This window comes from Tyto alba, unplaced genomic scaffold, assembly GCF_018691265.1.
Source record: "Tyto alba isolate M040663 unplaced genomic scaffold, T.alba_DEE_v4.0 Super-Scaffold_8, whole genome shotgun sequence".
NCBI lineage: Eukaryota > Metazoa > Chordata > Aves > Strigiformes > Tytonidae > Tyto > Tyto alba.
The window spans coordinates 24,195,071-24,213,128 of NW_024881329.1; the positions used below are offsets into that span (position 1 = coordinate 24,195,071).

General features: G+C 53.0%; 1 protein-coding gene across 8 annotated transcripts in view; it reads right to left on the bottom strand.

The window, feature by feature from the left end:
• PI4KB (phosphatidylinositol 4-kinase beta) overlaps positions 1–18,058 on the bottom strand; it is a 28,100-nt gene that overhangs the window by 9,230 nt on the left and 812 nt on the right. For 2 of the 8 annotated variants that reach the window (XM_042785537.1, XM_042785538.1), the window contains exons 3-5: positions 14,851–15,027; positions 11,233–12,199; positions 777–821 (exon numbers count right to left, since the gene is read on the bottom strand). In XM_042785537.1, the coding sequence (XP_042641471.1) occupies positions 777–821; positions 11,233–12,199; positions 14,851–14,978 (1,140 nt within the window). In that variant the 5' untranslated portion in view covers positions 14,979–15,027. Of the gene's footprint in view, positions 1–776; positions 822–2,329; positions 2,824–11,232; positions 12,200–14,314; positions 14,481–14,850; positions 15,028–15,276; positions 15,300–18,058 lie in introns of those variants that run through there. The other 6 variants (XM_042785535.1, XM_042785540.1, XM_042785533.1 and 3 more) reach the window with 6 other exon arrangements.

Genomic DNA, 18,058 nt, shown 5'->3' on the forward strand with positions numbered 1-18,058 from the left:
TCCACTGGCAGGAAAATGACACAGATGAGGAAGATGCTATTGATTAAAAAAAAATAATAAAATAAAATGAAAAAGGCTCATTTTGAGAGAAAAACGTTCTATTAGGGAAACGCTGGGTTTTGATTGAAAGACCAAAGTTTATCACACAGAAGGGGAAGAAAAATGATTCGTGAAAAAGCAAATTAATCCCATCTGGCAGAGAACTTTTAAGTAAAATTCAAGGAAACAGCATTTCCTCTTTCATCTGCGGACGCCGCCGCGCAAAGGTCAGCGACTACTCAGACCGAAATCGGCAGCATCAGCCAAGTCCCCCCCCGGCCTCCGCCGCTCGCTGGCGGTACGGGGGTTTCTCTCTCCCTCGCTGCCTTTTTTGGTGTTTTTTTTTTTTTGGGGGTGGGGATGGAGGGGGGGCGAAGGGGGGAATGAGCACCCAGGGGTGTTCTGCTTTGTTTTAGCCAAAGCGGTGCAAGTGAATTTGCCCCAAGCTCCCTTTCCGCCGGTGTTTCACCGAACAAGCCGGAAACGTTCCAACGGCGCCGGCACCGCCGCGGCGCGAGAGGCGGCCAGCACGGTGCCGGCGGCGGGGGGGACGCGCTGGCTTCGCCCGCGCCGGGGCCGCAGCGGCGCAGACGCCGGGGGGGGACACGGCCGGGGACCAGAGCTGCTTGCGGTGCATCGCCGGGTGCCGGGGTTTAGTGTTTTCGTGGCAGAGAGGAAATGCTGCTGTCGCGGGGGAGGCAGGCAGCCCGGGCGCGGGGATGAAACGGGCCACTTACGGGAGAGAATGGCTTATCGAGACTTTCCGTACTCGAGGAGAGCTCCTGGGAAACGGAGGAAAGGGGGTTTGGTGGCGGTTTTGGGTGGTGGTATTTGTTTAAAAGGAGAGAGAGGAAGGAGGGAGAGGGGGAGAAAAAGCAATAGTTTAGCTCCAGGTTCATAACCATCACTTTTCAGTTTGTTTGTTTTCTCTTTTTTTTTTTTTTTTTTTTTTTTTAATTTTTTTTCTTTTCCCCACCCCAGCATAATTTTGCTGCCTTTCACTCTTGGACAGGAAGCGGCACCTACACCGGCACGTGGCGCTTCCAGAGCAATGGGACAATTTGACGGATCTAACCCCGAGCCCGCTCTGGCCGAGGCCACTGGTGCTGGGGCCAGGCGGGGAGCAGGGCTCAGGGCTCAACGGCAGATCCTAGTGCTAAATGCCCATGAAACCCCCACAGGTTTTTCCCCATTCACATCCTTTAACATATTCTCCTACCCAGAAGCGTAACTAAGGTTTCAGCTCTGACTTTCTTGGCCCAAATCAGCTGCAGAGACGGGAGCTGCTAGGGCAGGCAGGGATGCTCGTGCTGGTATCTGCCCCAAGATCAGCCTCTCTCCATCAACAAAAACACTTTCTTTTTCTCCCCTAGACTCTAATTTAGCCTCTATTTTCAGCAGGTAAAATTAATTTCCCATGGAAATTGCCCTCAAAATTAAAAACCCCAACAATTAAACTACTGTCAAGTTGATGAGAGAGTTTTCATCGGTGGAAGGGTTGTTTTAAGCAGCAGCATCCCTGCACAGCCAAGCAAACCTCTGGTACCACGAGCACAAGCCACCAACCACGTTTCCCTGCGGCCACCGAAAGCTGCCCCGCACGGCCACCCAGACAGCGAGTTCCACCTCTACTCCAACCGCCCCACCACTGCAGCAGTACTGCACTTAGAGCCCATAAATCCATTACTTTCATGCCAAAGAGATAAAATGGAGCTTCGTGCCCTTGAGACCGGTGTGTAATTGGCTCTAAAATTCACTTCCCAAAAAGAAATAAACAGGTTTGGGTTTAGTGTGTTAATTACAGGGATACACTAATTCCGCCAGGCTTAGTCTCACCATAAGAAATAACAGCGTTTAAATTAATCGCTTCCGTGTGACCACATAAAAACCCCAACAGTGCTGAGACCCCGCAAGGCTCACCAAAAAAAAAAACATATCCGGAGCCCGAAGGCTGCTACGAGCTCACGTTGCTGCCTCCCTTCCCAGGCACCAGACTCATTCCTGGATCTTAAATCAAGACATTCAGGGTCAGAGTTTCCCGTTTTGTTGTAAGCAAGAAAAACCTCTAACCAGGAGGTCAGCAATGGGAGCAGGCTGTCGGGAGGTAAGCTGAAAAGCTTCTGAAACCACCGGCTGGTCCCCAGCTCCAGTGCAATTTCAAGCAGAGCCTATTCCACTAAAGCTGTACCAGTTTGTAATGATTGAGGCTAGAGTTTTCTAATTCCTCTCGGATCTAGGACCCAAGCTCCCAATTTTCATTTGAAAGTCTTAAATCAAGGTCACACACAACCTGTCCGGCGCAGGAGCGTGCTCTCTCCTTCGCCGTGCACAGCCTCCGCTCCCCGACGGCTTCACAAGTGGCACAGGATGCCATTACGTCTTTGATCCCACTGGAAACTTTAAAAAAATTGGTTTACCAACTTTATGAAAAAATACGAGCTGTGAAAATCACAACCGTCAACTACAGAAGCTGGAGGCAACCCCCCCCGCAGGCTCTGCACAGCTCAGTGGAAGCTGCTGTTAAACCAAAGCCCTCGGGTGAATGTAAGGTGTCAGTGCATGAACACAGCTAAAGGAAGGCTCTACCTGCCAACAAGGGGGTAACTTGCAAAGCGAACCAGGAAATACCTGTGACACCGGAGCAGAAAGAGCCGCGCTCGGGGCAGCACCTGCAGCACCTCCCCGCCGGGCCGGGAACGCCGGCGCGAGCCACCACGGAGTGTGGGAGCCGGGGCTGCCGCACCCCAACTCTCCAGGGAAACTCACGGCTCGGCCTGTTACAGCTTTGCTCTTCCCGGAGACAACCTCCGGCGCTGGTGCTTCTCAGCCGAGCCCCCAGCCCACCCGAGGTGCCCGTATCAATCGGGGCTCCAACCTCCGGAGGTTACCCACGCCGGGATTTTGCCGATCTCTCCCGGCCGCGGCGCAGAGCTGCCGAAGCCGGGGTGGGTTCCAGGTGCCAGGAAGCCGGCGTGCTGCTGTCCCGTCGCGTTTGCACCATCGTGCAGAAAATGAGTCAGAGCTGGCTTGGGGTGGGGGGGGGTGGGGGGTGAGTTCTGCCAAGGCTCAGCCCCGGGTCTGTCATTAAGCCGCTCCTCAGATGGAGCGCGGCCGAGACGTCGGGCTTTTAACCTCCTCTCCGGGAAGGCTGCAGTATCTGCTGTGGCTCAAATCACCGGCTCGCCACGCCGGGTGTGAGCGACAAAACCCGCTCGCGGCGTGAGGCCTGGATCCGGAGAGCAGGACAACAGACTTAGAGGGGGAATTCAATGCATCTTATTCTTCTGCTTAGCGTCTAAACCCCTGGCGTAACCTCAGCAGCTCCAGACACATTCAGAGCCGGTTCCTCCCCACCTGCCTGTGCTTCCAGCAACGTCATTTCACGGGCAGCTTCGCTCCCGGACTCCGACGGATGGTGAGCTGCAGGGGTGGAAAAGACTGGGGCAGAGCTTGGCCTAAACCCACCTGCTTCACCCAAAGGACGTGGCGGCAGAAGGACCCACTGCAGCACCCCGGGGTCTCCGTCGTTCCTTACTCCCCCACACCCACTGCAGCACAGCTCTGCCCCGGGACACAGTGGGGCAGCCCGACCCGCTGGCCACCCAATGAAAGGCATTTTTGGGGTCTCTATTCAATATCTGGTGATTTCCACAGGGAGGCCAGGTAGTTTTACAGCAGCCAGACAGCAAACTGCAGTAAAAAAACGCAAGAGGGGACACAGCTCGTTGTGCGAGCAGACCTAGTGAAGTTTGGGTTCCTCCAGATGCATCTGGCATCCCCCAAACCTTCCCCTCCCCCCAACAGCTCCAGCCACCCCAAAGCTTCCTGTGACACCTCGACACCTCACACGTCCCCTCGCCAGGGGCCTGGGGGGCTGCTTCAGCTCGGGGCACGCTGGCCAGCATCAGCAAGGGGCACACACATCTGCAAAACAGCTGACTCGACAAGACATAAAGAAACTTGGCACGTTTCTGGCTTCTCTCTGTGGCATTTGGTCAATGCTTCGAAAAGTTGCTGCTGGAGGAGACCAGGATCACACGAGACCCATTTCCCTGGGAAACCAGGCTGGAAGGAGCAGGAAAACGAACCACATTCAAAGGGTGCCAGCAGCACGACTCCTCTCCCTTGCAAACTCGACATATGGATGAGCCGTTTGCCAAGCGCGGGCGAGTTTCCAGATCTGTCACTCGGGAAACAAGAAGCCTTGAACGTTTAATACCCTGGTCTCAGCCGAAATGTAGGTGCAAAGCGGTGTTTGCAGTCGCCGTCTCTCTCCCCTTTACCTCCATCCCGCACCTGGCAGAAGGCTCATCCGCAGCCACCGTCTCCGCGGGGTTTGCTTTGGGGTTTTAAGGCCAAAATCCTTGGTCTTTCCTATGATGTAGGAACATTCAGCACCAGTAAACACATACCGTCATGCCAATAAAAATAACTTAATCTCTTTGTAAAGCGCTTGACAGGGAGCTCGGCACACTTTGGCCCTGACATCTCTTTCACTTCCACAAATCCTTCGCAGAAGGACTTTCCTACCTGTGATAAAACTAAAACAGATATTACGGATACCCTTAAAAATAATCTAAAATCAAGACAGCTCTTGACAGGGAAATGCCTCACCAGCACTGCTTGTATTATGGGAAAACGTAGAAGTTTTAGCTAAAAGACATCAAACCAGGATGCCCAGAGGAGTCAGACCTTGCAGTTTGAGCAACTGCTGTCACCGTGGCCAAGTGGCAGGGAGAGGGACGCCCTACCAAATCCAAAGGGACGATGCAGAAAAGATGCAAAACCTCCCAACTCAGACCCGTCCACGTAGCGCCGCCCTCGCAGCGATTTGCCACGACAGCGGCGAAAGCGATTCTCCGGGAGCCACACTGCTCTTATCGTGGTGGGGAAACAAGCTCTACCAGAAAAAGCACCTTTGCCAGTGTCGCTGGAGGTGCAGTTCCAGAGGTAAAAGGCCAACGCTCCTCCACACCCCGCCTGGCAAAGGCAGGGCAGGGACGTGGGCTAAAAAGCGAAAGACCAGGGTCAGATGTGTTGGGCAACCTTGAATAAAAAGCAGCTTTCAAATCCAGAAGGCGCCTGCAAGCACACATGCTCCGATAAGCGAATCCGTGCAGAAGCGCAGACGTAAACAGATTTGCATATAAACCCTCGCTGCCGTTTCTCAAGAGAACGCTGATGCTGCTGTTAAAAAAAATAAACCCCCACGCCGTGGGCAGCGCTCGCGTCGCGTGAAAGCTTTGCTCTTCCTCCACCACCCACCCACACGCAGTGGCCCCAAGTTAACAGCAAGGCGCTGGCATTTAAGAAGCTGCTGTTTCCAGCGCTCCTTTCCCGGCAGCCAGCCTAGATTCTTAACTGATTATTCAATTAGCAGTTTTCTAATTAAAATTTTTTTACTTGACTAGTGGAACCAGTTCAGCCAAACATCTCAGTTCACACGGAGACACGTCTGCCTGGCTTCTCCACCATCAGCCTGGCTCTGAGCAGGCCTTGGGTGCAAGCTAGCAGCTAAAGCAAACCATTCCCTTTTAAAAACAGCTGGTTTCAATCCAGTGGGTCAAAAAAATAATGTAAGAAGATGTCTTTTCCCCTCTGCTCTGCCCGTTTTGAACCTTGCTCTTAGCTCCTGAAGGGATCTGAGAGATGAACCACCCCTCTCCAGGCCGTCACTGTGATTTATTCTTTCCACCTCCGAGGCTTTGGGAGTTAAAACGCTGGTGGGAGGCAGAGCTGGGGCACGGGGAGCATCCTCCCTGTGTCATCCAGGTGCAAAGTCTCAGCCATAAAGTCTGACGCATCTGCCCTCATATTAAAATTTCTTACCCTCCAGGACTTGCCACCACAGCCCTGAGTTTCTCAGCACCATCAGCGCTGCACCCTGCCACGCTGGCAGGGACACCGGGGTCAAATCGTGGAGCACAGCTCGCAGGGGAGATAAAGGGCTGAGTATTGGTGACCGAGGCAAAGCCCAGCCTGCCAGAGGGGAAAACCGGGGAGTGAGAGAGCTCATAACCAGCCTCAGCTTTAACTCAAGTTGTGGGGTTTCATCTTTGAAAAGTGTTTTCCAAATGCAACAGCCCTATGAGAAATGAGAAGGCGTGCAGCAGCGCATCCGGCGCACGTTCATCCCTGAAGATGCCCCGGCTCGGGGGGTGCAGACCCCGGGGGCCCTCGTCCATCCCTAGAGAGGTGGGGGAGACGAGAGTGGGGGACCAGGGAGTGGTTAAAGTGCTGCCGCCGCTGCTCAGCACCTACTGAGGAGGAACCAAAAGCATTTGCATGCTGCAAAGGCAGCACAACCAGTTTGTGCACCAAACCCTCCGGGGCCGACGCTGGTGAGGCCTCGCTGCACCTTTACAGCAAACCCTGTTGGGTTTACAGAGGAGGTGTTATTAAAAACCAACCACCCCAAAGCCAGCAAGGCCTGAGTTTTGTAGAGCGAGGCAAAATGAAAGCGATCAGACAGCAAGATGGCTTTCTCTGCTCCGAGTTCAGCTCTCTTCACCCCACCAGGGATCTCTAGGTCAGCTTGAGATGTTTCTGGTAGCCCGGCCCAGCCACAAACAGTTTTACTCAAGTTTAAGCTGCTGCTCTGTCCCGGGTGAGGTTTGGTTTCCAGGTTGCTGCCTGCAGCCCTGCCGATACCCCGGAGAGCCGGACGCAATGGCCCACGCGTGGCCAGCTTCCACCCCAACCACGTTTCACCAGCCACCAGCTCCACCGTGTTTCTGCCCAGCGTGACCAACTTAACAGCACTGAAGGCACAGGCAGGACCAGCTTGTGCTGCAGACAGCCAGAATCCGTCTTAAGAGTTTTAACACTTAAACAGGCAAGAAAGAAGTAAAGCATCCCCCCGGCACAGCGCTGGGATGGCAGCCTGTCCCTGGGTCTGCAGCACAGGGATCCCAGCCACGATCGGTCCATCTTCCAGCATCCCAGCGGACCCTGTAGCTGAAGACACCCAACCACAACACCTCCAACCATCTCCTACAGCGAAACGCTTATCGGTGCTCCCCTGGTTTCCAGCATGAGCATCAGGTTACAGCAAGTTCCTCCCCTCTAGGTCTCGAGTTGCTCAGGTGGAAAATTCAACGCTGAGCAGCCCCAGCACATTTAATCCACCCTTTGTCTGTAAATGGATCAGAGAATGGGGCACACCTGGACACAGGCAAAATACAACCACCACCCTGGAAACCAGGGCCGGGAGAAAGGCTGAGTCCATCCACTTCGAATTGGAGGGACGTAAGACAACATGAGCTCCGAGCTTGCGGCTTTTCCTTTGCATGCCTTTGTATTAATTGAAAAGTACCAAATGCAAAATAAATTTATACCCTCAGAACCATATCATGGAATTATGTTACGGACGCATGACCTGGTGAGGATTAAAAACCCACAACATGAATGGCACTTGAAATAAAACCTCTCCTGCCCTCTATTACAGCGGTTATGCAGCATTAAGTGACAACTGGAACATAAAGACCTCAGCAGGAAGGATTATTCTCTAGAAACAAAGCGCCACAGCTGCAGGCAACTGTGGGGGAAAGGACAGGTTTGTTCCAGGGGCGACTACTGGCTTCGCCAAGAGCCATCCCCCACCATGCTCTAAAAAAAAAACACAGACCTTTTTCTTAAGTAGCACTAATACCTGCTTTGGGTCAGACTCGGCTAATCTGGGAATGGCAGGTATCGGAGGCCCTCGCAGAGGACCCGCACCAAAGGACAGAGGCACCTTTAAGAGCCTAGAAACAAGGAGGACCTGGCACCGTGCTTCAAGGAAGATGTGGAGCAACGGGCAAAGGTCCAGAGGAGAAAAGTCTAGAGTAGGTGACCTAGGAGAAATGTAGCAGAGGCCAAAATTGTTCAGTGGGGAGAAGATTGATGGGAAAATAACCCAGCCAGCCAGAGAGGGACGCTGCAGAGAAGGGAAGATGGTGCCACCACCTCCTCGGCTGAGCTAAAAAGCAGCTTCGGGCTCCAGTAATGAAGGGGAGACGAAGCCTGGCTGTGGGAAACCCTCACTGGGAAAAGCCCTGCAGCAGGCTGCAGAGCCTCCGGTGCCGGCAGAGTTTGCAGGACACTTCCACAAGAGTCTTCCAGGGATGGGTGGGACATACCGCCCTTCTCCAAACCTCTCCCTCCAGCCCCACCCTCTACAGCTCGTATGTCAGATCTGTGCCCACCTGCAAAGGCACCAGCCCAACGCTGCAGCTTTTCCTCCCTACAGCTCTTCCAGACAGAGTTTCTTCCATTTCTCCTGCTCTTCAACAGCCTCTGGGCACAGATCAGAAACAGCCAACTTCTCCACAAACCTTCTTCTCCACCCTCCGCTCCTCTCCTCCTCCAGGACCGACCCCTGGGCCCAGCTGATTCGAGTCCATCTGCAGCAGGCAACATCCATGTTCATACACCACCCCCCGTTTGCAGCACATAGAAACACTACCTTAGCAATACAGGACAGCTGAAGAAATGTTGTGTTTTACCCTGGGCTGGGCTGTATCTGGCTTTTTTTAATAAAAAGATCAGAAAGAGACGCACGGCCAAACACTGGATGGGTCTGCAGGCCAAGGCCAACGCAAGACCAGACACTGCAGGCAGCACTCAATAAGGAGCTTTGGGCACAGCCCTCCTTAATCCAGACAAACGACTTGCTGCTTTTACATTCGAGTTTTGCAATTTTTTGCACAGAGAGAAACAAGAGTTTCTCATGAGGTGCAGCAGAAGCAGGTTCCTGACCCACAGCTTGATGGCATGGACACTGGCGGCAGAGACACAACAGCCTAAAGGGAATAAAGCAACTCCCAGATGAGCACACATGAAATTTTACTGCTGTAAAATCTCTAGTATGAGAAAGTCTGGGGAACAAGCTAAGGGCTGATCCCAGCACAACACAATTCAGACATCTGTGGGTTTCTGGACCAAGCAGCTTGTAGATTTAAGTATCTTAAAGTAGGTTAAAGTAGTGAAATCCAGAATTCGCTGAATTTACACTGGACCCTCCTGGCTCCACCAGCACCTGGCCAGCTCCAGGGCAGCTGCTTTTTGCAGGGGATTGCTGGTTTCAAGCGGGAGGCAGTAACAGTCAGCACTTAAAATAACACAGGACCAGGAAGCTGGCAGGGGATATTTGGAGGCCAGGAAAGTTCTTCCAGGGCCTCAAGTATCCCTGTCACTGTGCACCCTTTAAACTGCTTGACCAGCCTCTGGACCAAAACCCGTTTCAAACATTGCCAAGAGAAACTCTGCAGCACTGCTTTCATCCATCATTTATGTAAAGCTCCAGTTTCCATTATTCAAGAAGCTGCAGCCAGCGTGAGCAGAGACCTCGGCGTGTCCTGCTCTCCATCAGCTGGTTGTTTTCCACCGAGCAGCCGATGGGCAGAGACATGAAAGATTCATTTATCCGTCGGCAAATGCCGCGACCCTGGCTCCCAGCTGGGTTTTCGCCCAAGAACTGTGGGGAGCAGGACAGGGTGGTTTTATCTTAAAGCCAGCCCAGATGGTTGCTGCTTCACACCTCCAAAACATCCTTGAAATCCTTATCCAAAGGAGCCTTCCCCAAATCTGGCAGACAGGCAGGAGATCACGCCGCCCCTTCCAACAATTTACAACCCAGTGCGGAGCGGAGGGAAAGGGGGAATCTCAAGCAAGGCAGGAAAGCCAAGAAATGCTCCACCGTTACGAAAACAGTCACGAGATCTCGAATGTCTAGACGGAGCCGCGGGGAAGTCGGCTTTCACAGTCTCATCCACACGAGGCAGAGGGATGACCCAGAAAAGGAGCTGCGTGGAGCCTGGCTGACCTGCCCGGGTGCCGGGCGAACGGCTGCCGGAGCCCCGCTGGGACCGGACCTTTGGTACTGTGGTTTTACGAGCCATTTCCGAGCCTGCCGAGCCATCCCCACTGGAGAGGTGAACCACCTCCCTGGGGGAGCGTTTCAACTTGGTGAGTTCTGGAAAAGGCATCGCTTTTCTCCAACACTGCTCATAAAATCTGCATTTAGCACCAGCTCACCTCTTCCATCCTCCTCTCCCACCCAGCATCCCCACCTCAGCCCTGCGTTTCTCACCATCTCAGGCTGATGCTCATGCTAAAAACCATCAACCCTTCAAAACAAAGCAGAAAAATAAAAAATTTCTGTTTCCAGCTCTTTCCCCCCAGCCTTGCATCCCCACTACCAATGATGCTGCTCGTCCTTTTGCTCCATAAGTCTGTGTCAGCAGATGTGTGAAATGAATAATCTGCATTTTCTTTGGGAGAAATCCCGCTCAAGCAAAAACACTCACTCTCCAGCAAGCACCGACAAAGCAGCTCAGCACCAAAGCCAAAGCAACTTTGTGCTGATAACTTTTTGACACTTAAAAGCAAATGCCACGAAGCCCACGGGAGCTATTTGGGTTTGGAAGACACGCAACGCGCATATGCCCAAATTCACCTATTTAACTGCCGTTTGCTTTGGCATTAAATCACATTAGCGCCCAACCCTGGAAACTGGAAGCAGCCCCTGCGCACAGCTCAGCCCCTCCGGCAGGGAAAGCCCAGCTTTCCACTGTCTGGGAGCTGTGAAAAAATGACAGAGACCCAAAGCACCGCTCGGTACGGGGCAGCAGCCACGGACAAACCCCACTGCTGCAGCTCTTGGCCCTACAGCCAGGAGGGTGCACGCACCAGGGGCTCGTTTTGGCCAGGACACCTGCACGGCGGAGCTGATGGGTTGATCTCCTCCTGCTCCCAGCTCTCAGCTGCCCAGGGCCTTTTCTGCCTGCAAATAAACCTCACGGTTGCTAAATCCGGACAAGTCAGGACAAGGAGGAAATCAGGATTCCAACAGCGATCAGATGGCTGCAGGTTGCAAAACACAGCGACCGGCCGAGTTGCCCGAACCGTGTGGGAATTGAGCAGTGTTGGAAGCGACTCAGGCCTCCCAACCCAGCTTTCCACCTTACCTTGAAGCCAATACCCTCCGTCCCCCTCACACCCTCTGGAGCCCCAGCACCCCCCAGACCGACCCACCAGCGTGTGTCAGTTTGCTTAGAGACACAGGAATCAGAACGTCAACCATTTGCAGCAACCAGGACAAAAAAACTCTGCGGCAAAGGAGGAGCCACAAGATGAGAATCAACCGCACAAGCACGGCCCCGGGGGCATCCCATCCCGGGCAGGCTGAGCCTTGGAGAGCCCCCACATTACCTCTTCCTCGCTTTCGACTTTGGGATTGCTGGCTGTGCGCTTCAGATTGCTGCTCAGGCTGATGGTGACGGTGGCGTCCGACTTGGACCTCTGGTGAGTCCTTTTGGAAGGAGACAGCCCCATATCGGGCGCTGGGCTCAGCGATGGCAGCTCCCTCTTCTTGTAAGCTGGCTTCAACTCGTCCGAGAGGATGAGTTTCCGCAGCTTGGTCCCGCGGGAGTGTCGCTGAGTGGAGATGTGCATGTCTGAGGAGTAGGCACCCAGCAGCAGGGCACACTGCAGGGAGAAGTTGATGCTCTGCCGGCAGCGGTGCACGATGTAGGGCTTGATCGCATCTCCCACGTCCTCGTCCATGTGAATGTACATGTTCAGCAGCTGTGGCAGGTAGAAGTCCACTTCTTCGTTCCTAAAGCAGAACAACCTATTCCCAATGTAAGCCTGCACACCAGGTTCCTTTGAATTGTACAAGTACGAAATGGCCATGGAGATATCAAAGAGTTTGGACTCAAAGAGCCGGAGGAGCCAGGACTGCTTTGCAGAGTTATTCTTCTGCCGTTTCCGGGCGGTTTTCACCGTGTTGGCCGTGGTCTCGTCCTCCTCCTGGATCTTAGAGGCCGTGCCAGGCGGATCGTCCAAGCACTTGATTTCACAGCCCTCCCCAATGTCTCCATTGGCCAAATCCACCGCTGGCCGTGGCGCTCGCTCTGCCTCGCTGCCATCAGCCGCTTTTAAGCTGTTGGAGGAGACGCCGTGCATCAACTTGACCTTCTCCAGGACCTCTTCGCAGGCTTTCTTCGCCACTTCGGGATCGATGACTGCCAGCTCCCCGACGCCTTCCGTGATGACGCTGAGAGACGTCCCGCCATTCCCCTGGGGCGCTGAGCCAGGCGCCTGCTCCAAGCCTGTCCCTCGAGCTGGTTCTGCAACAGAGTCTCCCATAGCAGTGGCGGGTCTGCACGCTTCAAAGCTGAAAAGAAAACAAGACAAAAAAAAAAAAAAAAAAAAAAGAAGTCAAGGACCCAACCTGCGAAGGAGACCTGCTTCCAGCCTGAAGGTGGGAAAACAAGAATCCATGCTGGGATATACCTCAAGGGAAACCGAGAGCCGAGATGAGGTTCGGTGCAAACCTTTTTGAAAAGCCTTTGTCTAGAGAGGGATGGTGTCCCAAGTCAACGCACGCAACGCAAGCCAGCCCAGCACAACGCTGAGCTGGTCACGCTGGGCTTTAGAGGTCGTCTTGGTGCCTCTTCCACTCAAGACTTGAAAGAGAGCTGTAAGCATCTATCAGCCATTACACAAAATTTCCCTGTTACCATGACGATAAATAAAATTGAGCAAGCCAAAAAGAGAAAGAGGAAAAAAAAATTAACCAGGTTGCTTTATGGTCTCCACCCCAAAGGCATTCTGCAACACGGGGGCTTAGCGGGCCACCAGTGGCTCTGCTTCTTGCTACAGAAGATGAAGTTTATCTCCCGTGCTCGGCTTTTGCTCATTTAACCTGCCCTTGGGACGGAGGGCGACAGAGGTACGCGGTGCTTTGATGGTGAAATCCCCCGCTGGTGCCAGGCGATGGGTGAGCAAGAACCGAGTTTGCTGCAACAAGGTCCCTGTTTTCAAAGTCCAGACACTACTGCCCAGATTACAAACCCTCACCAATGATTAGCACTTAATTATGTCTTAAAAATAAGATAAATGAGGGATTGAGCACACTTCCCAGTTTCCCATCTCGATAAAAAGAGCAGCAGTGCATCTCTATAGATAACCAGCAAGAATAAAGAAGGCCAGTGCCAAGTGAAATCGTCCTCTAAAAATAAAATAAGGCACTCTATTCAATCTAACATCATTACTGCGGCTCTGACTGCTTCCCTTTATTGCTCATACGCTACAAGAAGACAGCTCGTGATCAGCAGAAGGGCACAATGCCTTTTACAAATGTTAAGCACTGCAAGCAGATTGCCAATTCCCTCCTGCTTTTCACGTCCAGCACGGTGGAAAAAATTACTGTCTTTGGAAAAGAAGTTCACTGAACCATTTTCTGCCTGTCTGTTCCCCCAACGACCCCAGCCCCTGTTTTGCCCACAGAGGCTGAGCTGGCAGGTTCTTGCAACGAGGTATTTCCCTGTTAATTTAATGACCTTGTTTTCTGTTTATTTTTACAAGTGACTACCGCTCTCGATGTGGGAGAAAGGGGTGAGGAAACCCACGGCGTTTCTTTCTAAATATTCCAAGCGAGTGAAAACGAGGTCGGTGTGTCCAGATGCAAGCACTGCTTCCCAGAGACTGGTTTCCTCCCTCTTGTTTTCAAAGCACTTAAGTTCTAACTCCGAGGTGAAGAAAGCCTGACCAAAGTTCAGCAGTCTGAACCGACATGAATAGCATCTTTCACCCCGTCCACATGGCAGCAACGCACAACGTTTCCCTCTGTGCTTGCCATTCCCTTTGGTCCAAATCCCGCATGCTTCAAATATTTGTGGTCATTAGCTCCTAAAGACCCTGCGAGCTGAAGGAAGTTGGTTTTCCTTCTTAGTGAGCCCAGCCTTGCCCCAGGAAAGCCTAGACAACCTAATTTTTAAATTAACACGACACTGGCAAAAAGGAGATCCTTCAGTGTAACTCAGCAAGGTGGGATTTGAAAGAGGCACAGGGAGGACCTGGGTCCAAGGAAGAGTTGCAGAGAGCTCTGCTCGTGCCAGCACTTCTGGGGCCCTTCAAGCATTTGCATCAAGACAACTGGGATGACAAATTCAGGAAAAATAAAAAAAAATTGGTGACATCTGCCGGAGTCCCAAACGCGGCTCCATGGCCACACACTGGGTGCAGGAGTCCCAGCCATCCCGGGCAGCTCGGTTGGAAGCAAAGGGCTTCCCGAGCCCCGACTGGTGTCTCCAACGCAAGGAAACACTTTCAACACCCTCCTCACCGGGCTGTAGAGGGAGAAAAAGGGTGTAGGATCCCATTAGACCTCCCTCCCCGTAAACACAGGGCATGCGGGTGAAGCCTGGAGCAGCGTGACAGCGCACGCTGCAATTCTTGGGCATTAAACCCCCTCCACGCCCGTGGGAGAGGCTGCACCCGACCTGACCTACTCACGCAAGGTATCGCGCTGCCTCCGAGGCGCCCGCGCCGCAGCCACCACGAGCAGAGCCGCTCCCGCCGCCGGCCCAACGCCCCGCTGCTGTGGGCACCTTCACGCGGCCGGCGAGGCCCGGAGCGGCCCCACGCCGGAGAGGAGCTCGCAACTGCTGAGTGGGTTAAACTCGGATTAAGGAACTGCGCAAGATAAATCCACCCACGGGCCTGCAGGGTTACCTCCGCACCGCAGGCACGGCTTTGAAATCCATGCATTGCCTTTTTTTTTTTTTTTAAATCAGCACATTGCTTTTTTAGATTATTATTATTATTTTGCTCTTCAGCCCCGCCCCCCCAACACTTACACAGCCACCTTCTTGCGTGACGTCCCGGCAACGGGGCTGTTCGGAGCCCACCAAGGACACATCTCCACTCCTAGCACTCCCTAAAATCCCAGTGAGGGAGTTCACCCCCCGCCTCCCGCACCTCCCCGCATTTTTCCGTGATCCACATCATCATTTGTTAAACATATCACAACGCACTATTTACCTCTCGAGGCTCAGCATAACTCCCCTATTCCAAATCGCTGGTCTCAACAGGGATAAAAACCCCATCAGCTGCACACAATGAAGCAATCCAGTCTGGAAAACAGGCTGAGCTGAATTCATGTGGTTCATCCTCCACCCACAGCCATAACGGGCCAAGTTTCTCTCTGGTGGAACGGCCCTGAAGTCGGTGATTAAATACAAAATAAAGGGAAGCCCCTATTAGCACAGAAACTACCGATGAAGCAGCCACACGTCAGTGCAGCGATTCAAAAACACAGTTCCTTCAGGAAGGGACAAAAGCAGAGGGAGATCTACAGGAACAGAGCTGGGGCTTTACAGGAAAAAAAAGAAAAGTCTTGCTCCTGCCTGACTTGAATAAGAAATATTAGCCCTGGCAAACAACCAGGAGGACAGGATGAAGCCTCACCAAGACATCTGGTCTCTATTACACTGCATTACTTTTTGTTTTGCTCAGCACTGACAGCCTTCGACATCTTGCTGTGCCTTCGGGAAGGCCACAGGAGTCGGGATGGGGGCAGAAAACATCACAGCAGCGCTGGAGGCCGGAGGAGGACGTACTGTCAGTGCCCCTCACCATGCTAAGGGGAGAGCCCCTGCTCCTCGGAGAGCCCCTCCAGACCCGCTGCAAACAGAATGACTCAGTGCAGCTTATTAGGTGATAGCTTAGAGGCTGGGGAAACTGAGGCACAAAGGGACTGACTCAGCTCGCGTGGGGGAGGTGGGCAGTGTCCTGCGAGCACCACTGAAGTGAGGACAAATAATTCTTCCCGGGGGATGCTGCACCCTCTTTCAAGTCTGAAATCCCCTTCCAGGAGAGCCTCAGCAACCACACGGATGGGCTCCCACCCATTTTTCATGTTTGGCTGAAGCAGATTCAACCTTTCAACCTCTGCACAGCACAAGGGTCTCCCTCTGCTTTAAAAAAAAAAATAAAAAAAAATGCCAGGTTCCAGACATCCCCTGAGCATGAACTGCCCATAACCCTCCCCTGCTGCACAAGGGCACTGCTGGGGGACTTTTCTCCCACAGAGCAGCACCGCTTCCATTTCAAAGGACGCACAACACAGAGCAAATAGCAGAAGGAAAGCAAAAAAGGTGAATTTTCAGAGAAAAAGGCAACAGGAGGCCCTGAGCCATAGACTGAGCAATTGCCAGCACCACAGACAGACAGGACAGGCTCCTCCATCCAATGCAACCGCCCTGTGTCGGGCTGGGGCAGCCTTTACTTGGATCAACAGCACAAGCGCAGCTCCTCTCTGCTGAATCGGCGCCTCAAACTCGGATGTCAAAGCCCTGACACGCTGGACTGGCCGTTTTCTTAACAAAACGGCTGTGATGAGCAACGCTCTGCTGGAACAAACAGCATCAGCCAAAGCATCCGCCGCGGGCAGCGTGAACTCGCTCACGCCTTGGCTCCGCACCGCACAGATCCCAGAACCCAGCCCGGTGCCGGGGCTCACAGGGTGGGATGTGGGCGCGCTCTGCGCCGGCTCGGCCTCACCCAGATGCTCTCGCTGGGAGCACCCCACATCCCGCTGCCGAGCTGGGTTTGGCCGAGCCGGTGCGTCCAGAGCAGCAATAACCCTGGGCCTCGCACAGGCACGACGGCTCGCCCCGGAATTTGGAATAAAACAAAAGCCACTCCACGAGGAAGGCAGCAGGGGAATGACAAACCACACAACACATTAAAAAACGGCTCCCAATGCTCCTCAGCCTCTTGGCTCCCTTAGATGCCACTAACTCCGTACTACAAATGTCCATCCACATCAGACTTTTTATAATTTGTCTCTGTGGCATCTTTCCTGGGAAGTTGTTCTGCCTCCCGCACTGAGGAGCAACAATCCCCACACTGCAGAGGGGATGGAGGCGCAGGGAAGAGGGAAAGTCACAGCCTGCCAACCCCCAAACCGCACCGCAAGTGCTTCCTTCATTCCTTGATACAGCCCCACAGGAAGAAGTTAAATCCAGTGATTATTGATTAACTTCCCCATTTAAAACAAATAATTGTGAGAGCACTAAAATCTCTCTCACCTCTGAGCAATGCTGACAAGTGCCCCAGCCCTTTGGGAAGGTTTCTCTTGCTGCAACAGGCGTGGATTCGGTGAGGAAGCCCTTCACAAACCCACTCCACACATACCACAGCTGTGGCTCGTCACACGTTACTCACAGAAACACATCCAACCTTTTGTCCTCTTCCCTCACACCTCTCCGCCCCTGATGAGCATTAATTACCATCCCTGAGCAAGCAAGGGCAAACCCTTCCATCCCAGCAACTTGTTTCCGAGCTCACCAAACCCTTAAGCAAGCTGTGCTGGCACAGCCACCATGGGAAGTTTCCTCCTCCCAGTGATCACAAGGTACTTTGCGCCTGAACGCTCCCACAGTCGTTTATATATGTAAATTCACTATTTTAAGTTGCTGTTGTTATCTGCAGTCATGTCTGAGTCTTTCTCTAAAGCGTGACTTTAAATGAGCTGTCTAGATGTGACAGAAAACGGAAGGAGAACAGGCAGGAGCCACATCCCTGGCTCGGGCTCCGAGAGCTGCCGATCCGCGCACAGACCCTCAACTGCGTGATGACAAATCGCCTGGGATTTAAGAAGCACACAACCACGGCACAGACTGAAATCCCACTCAAATTCAAGCAAGAAGTCAGAGACTATTATCTCTGCCGAGCAGAGACTGCAGCGGAGCCCCAGGCCCTGGGCTGACTCTGCAGGAGCAGACCCCTTGACGTTCATACAAATCAAGAGCAGCCTCCAATTCGCACCGAGAGCGATGAAGTTCCCAAGGGGAGTTAAAAACCTCAGAGGTGCTGAAAAGCCTCTGCTCTTCCAGCCCACGCTGAGTGGGACGGCAGCAGCGCTGAGTGCAAGAGCTGGAAACCAGCACTTCCACCCAGATCTGCACCCAGTTACTTCCCCTCACTGCTTCGTAAAGTTTCACCACGGGTTAAAGAGAAGTTGGGGATGACAGAGGGAGTGATTAAATATTACTGTTATTATTTATAATGCCTAAAGCCACTAGCAACTTGGAGCAGAAGTTTCAGGGGGATAAAAAAAAAAAGCATCGAGGGATTACTGACCCCCAGCAAACAGCGTATGTTGAAGAACCGCTGCTCAGCAGCCCACCAACCGAGCACATTACATAATACCTCCGGTCTTTAAGTAGGTATTTTAGGCAATTAC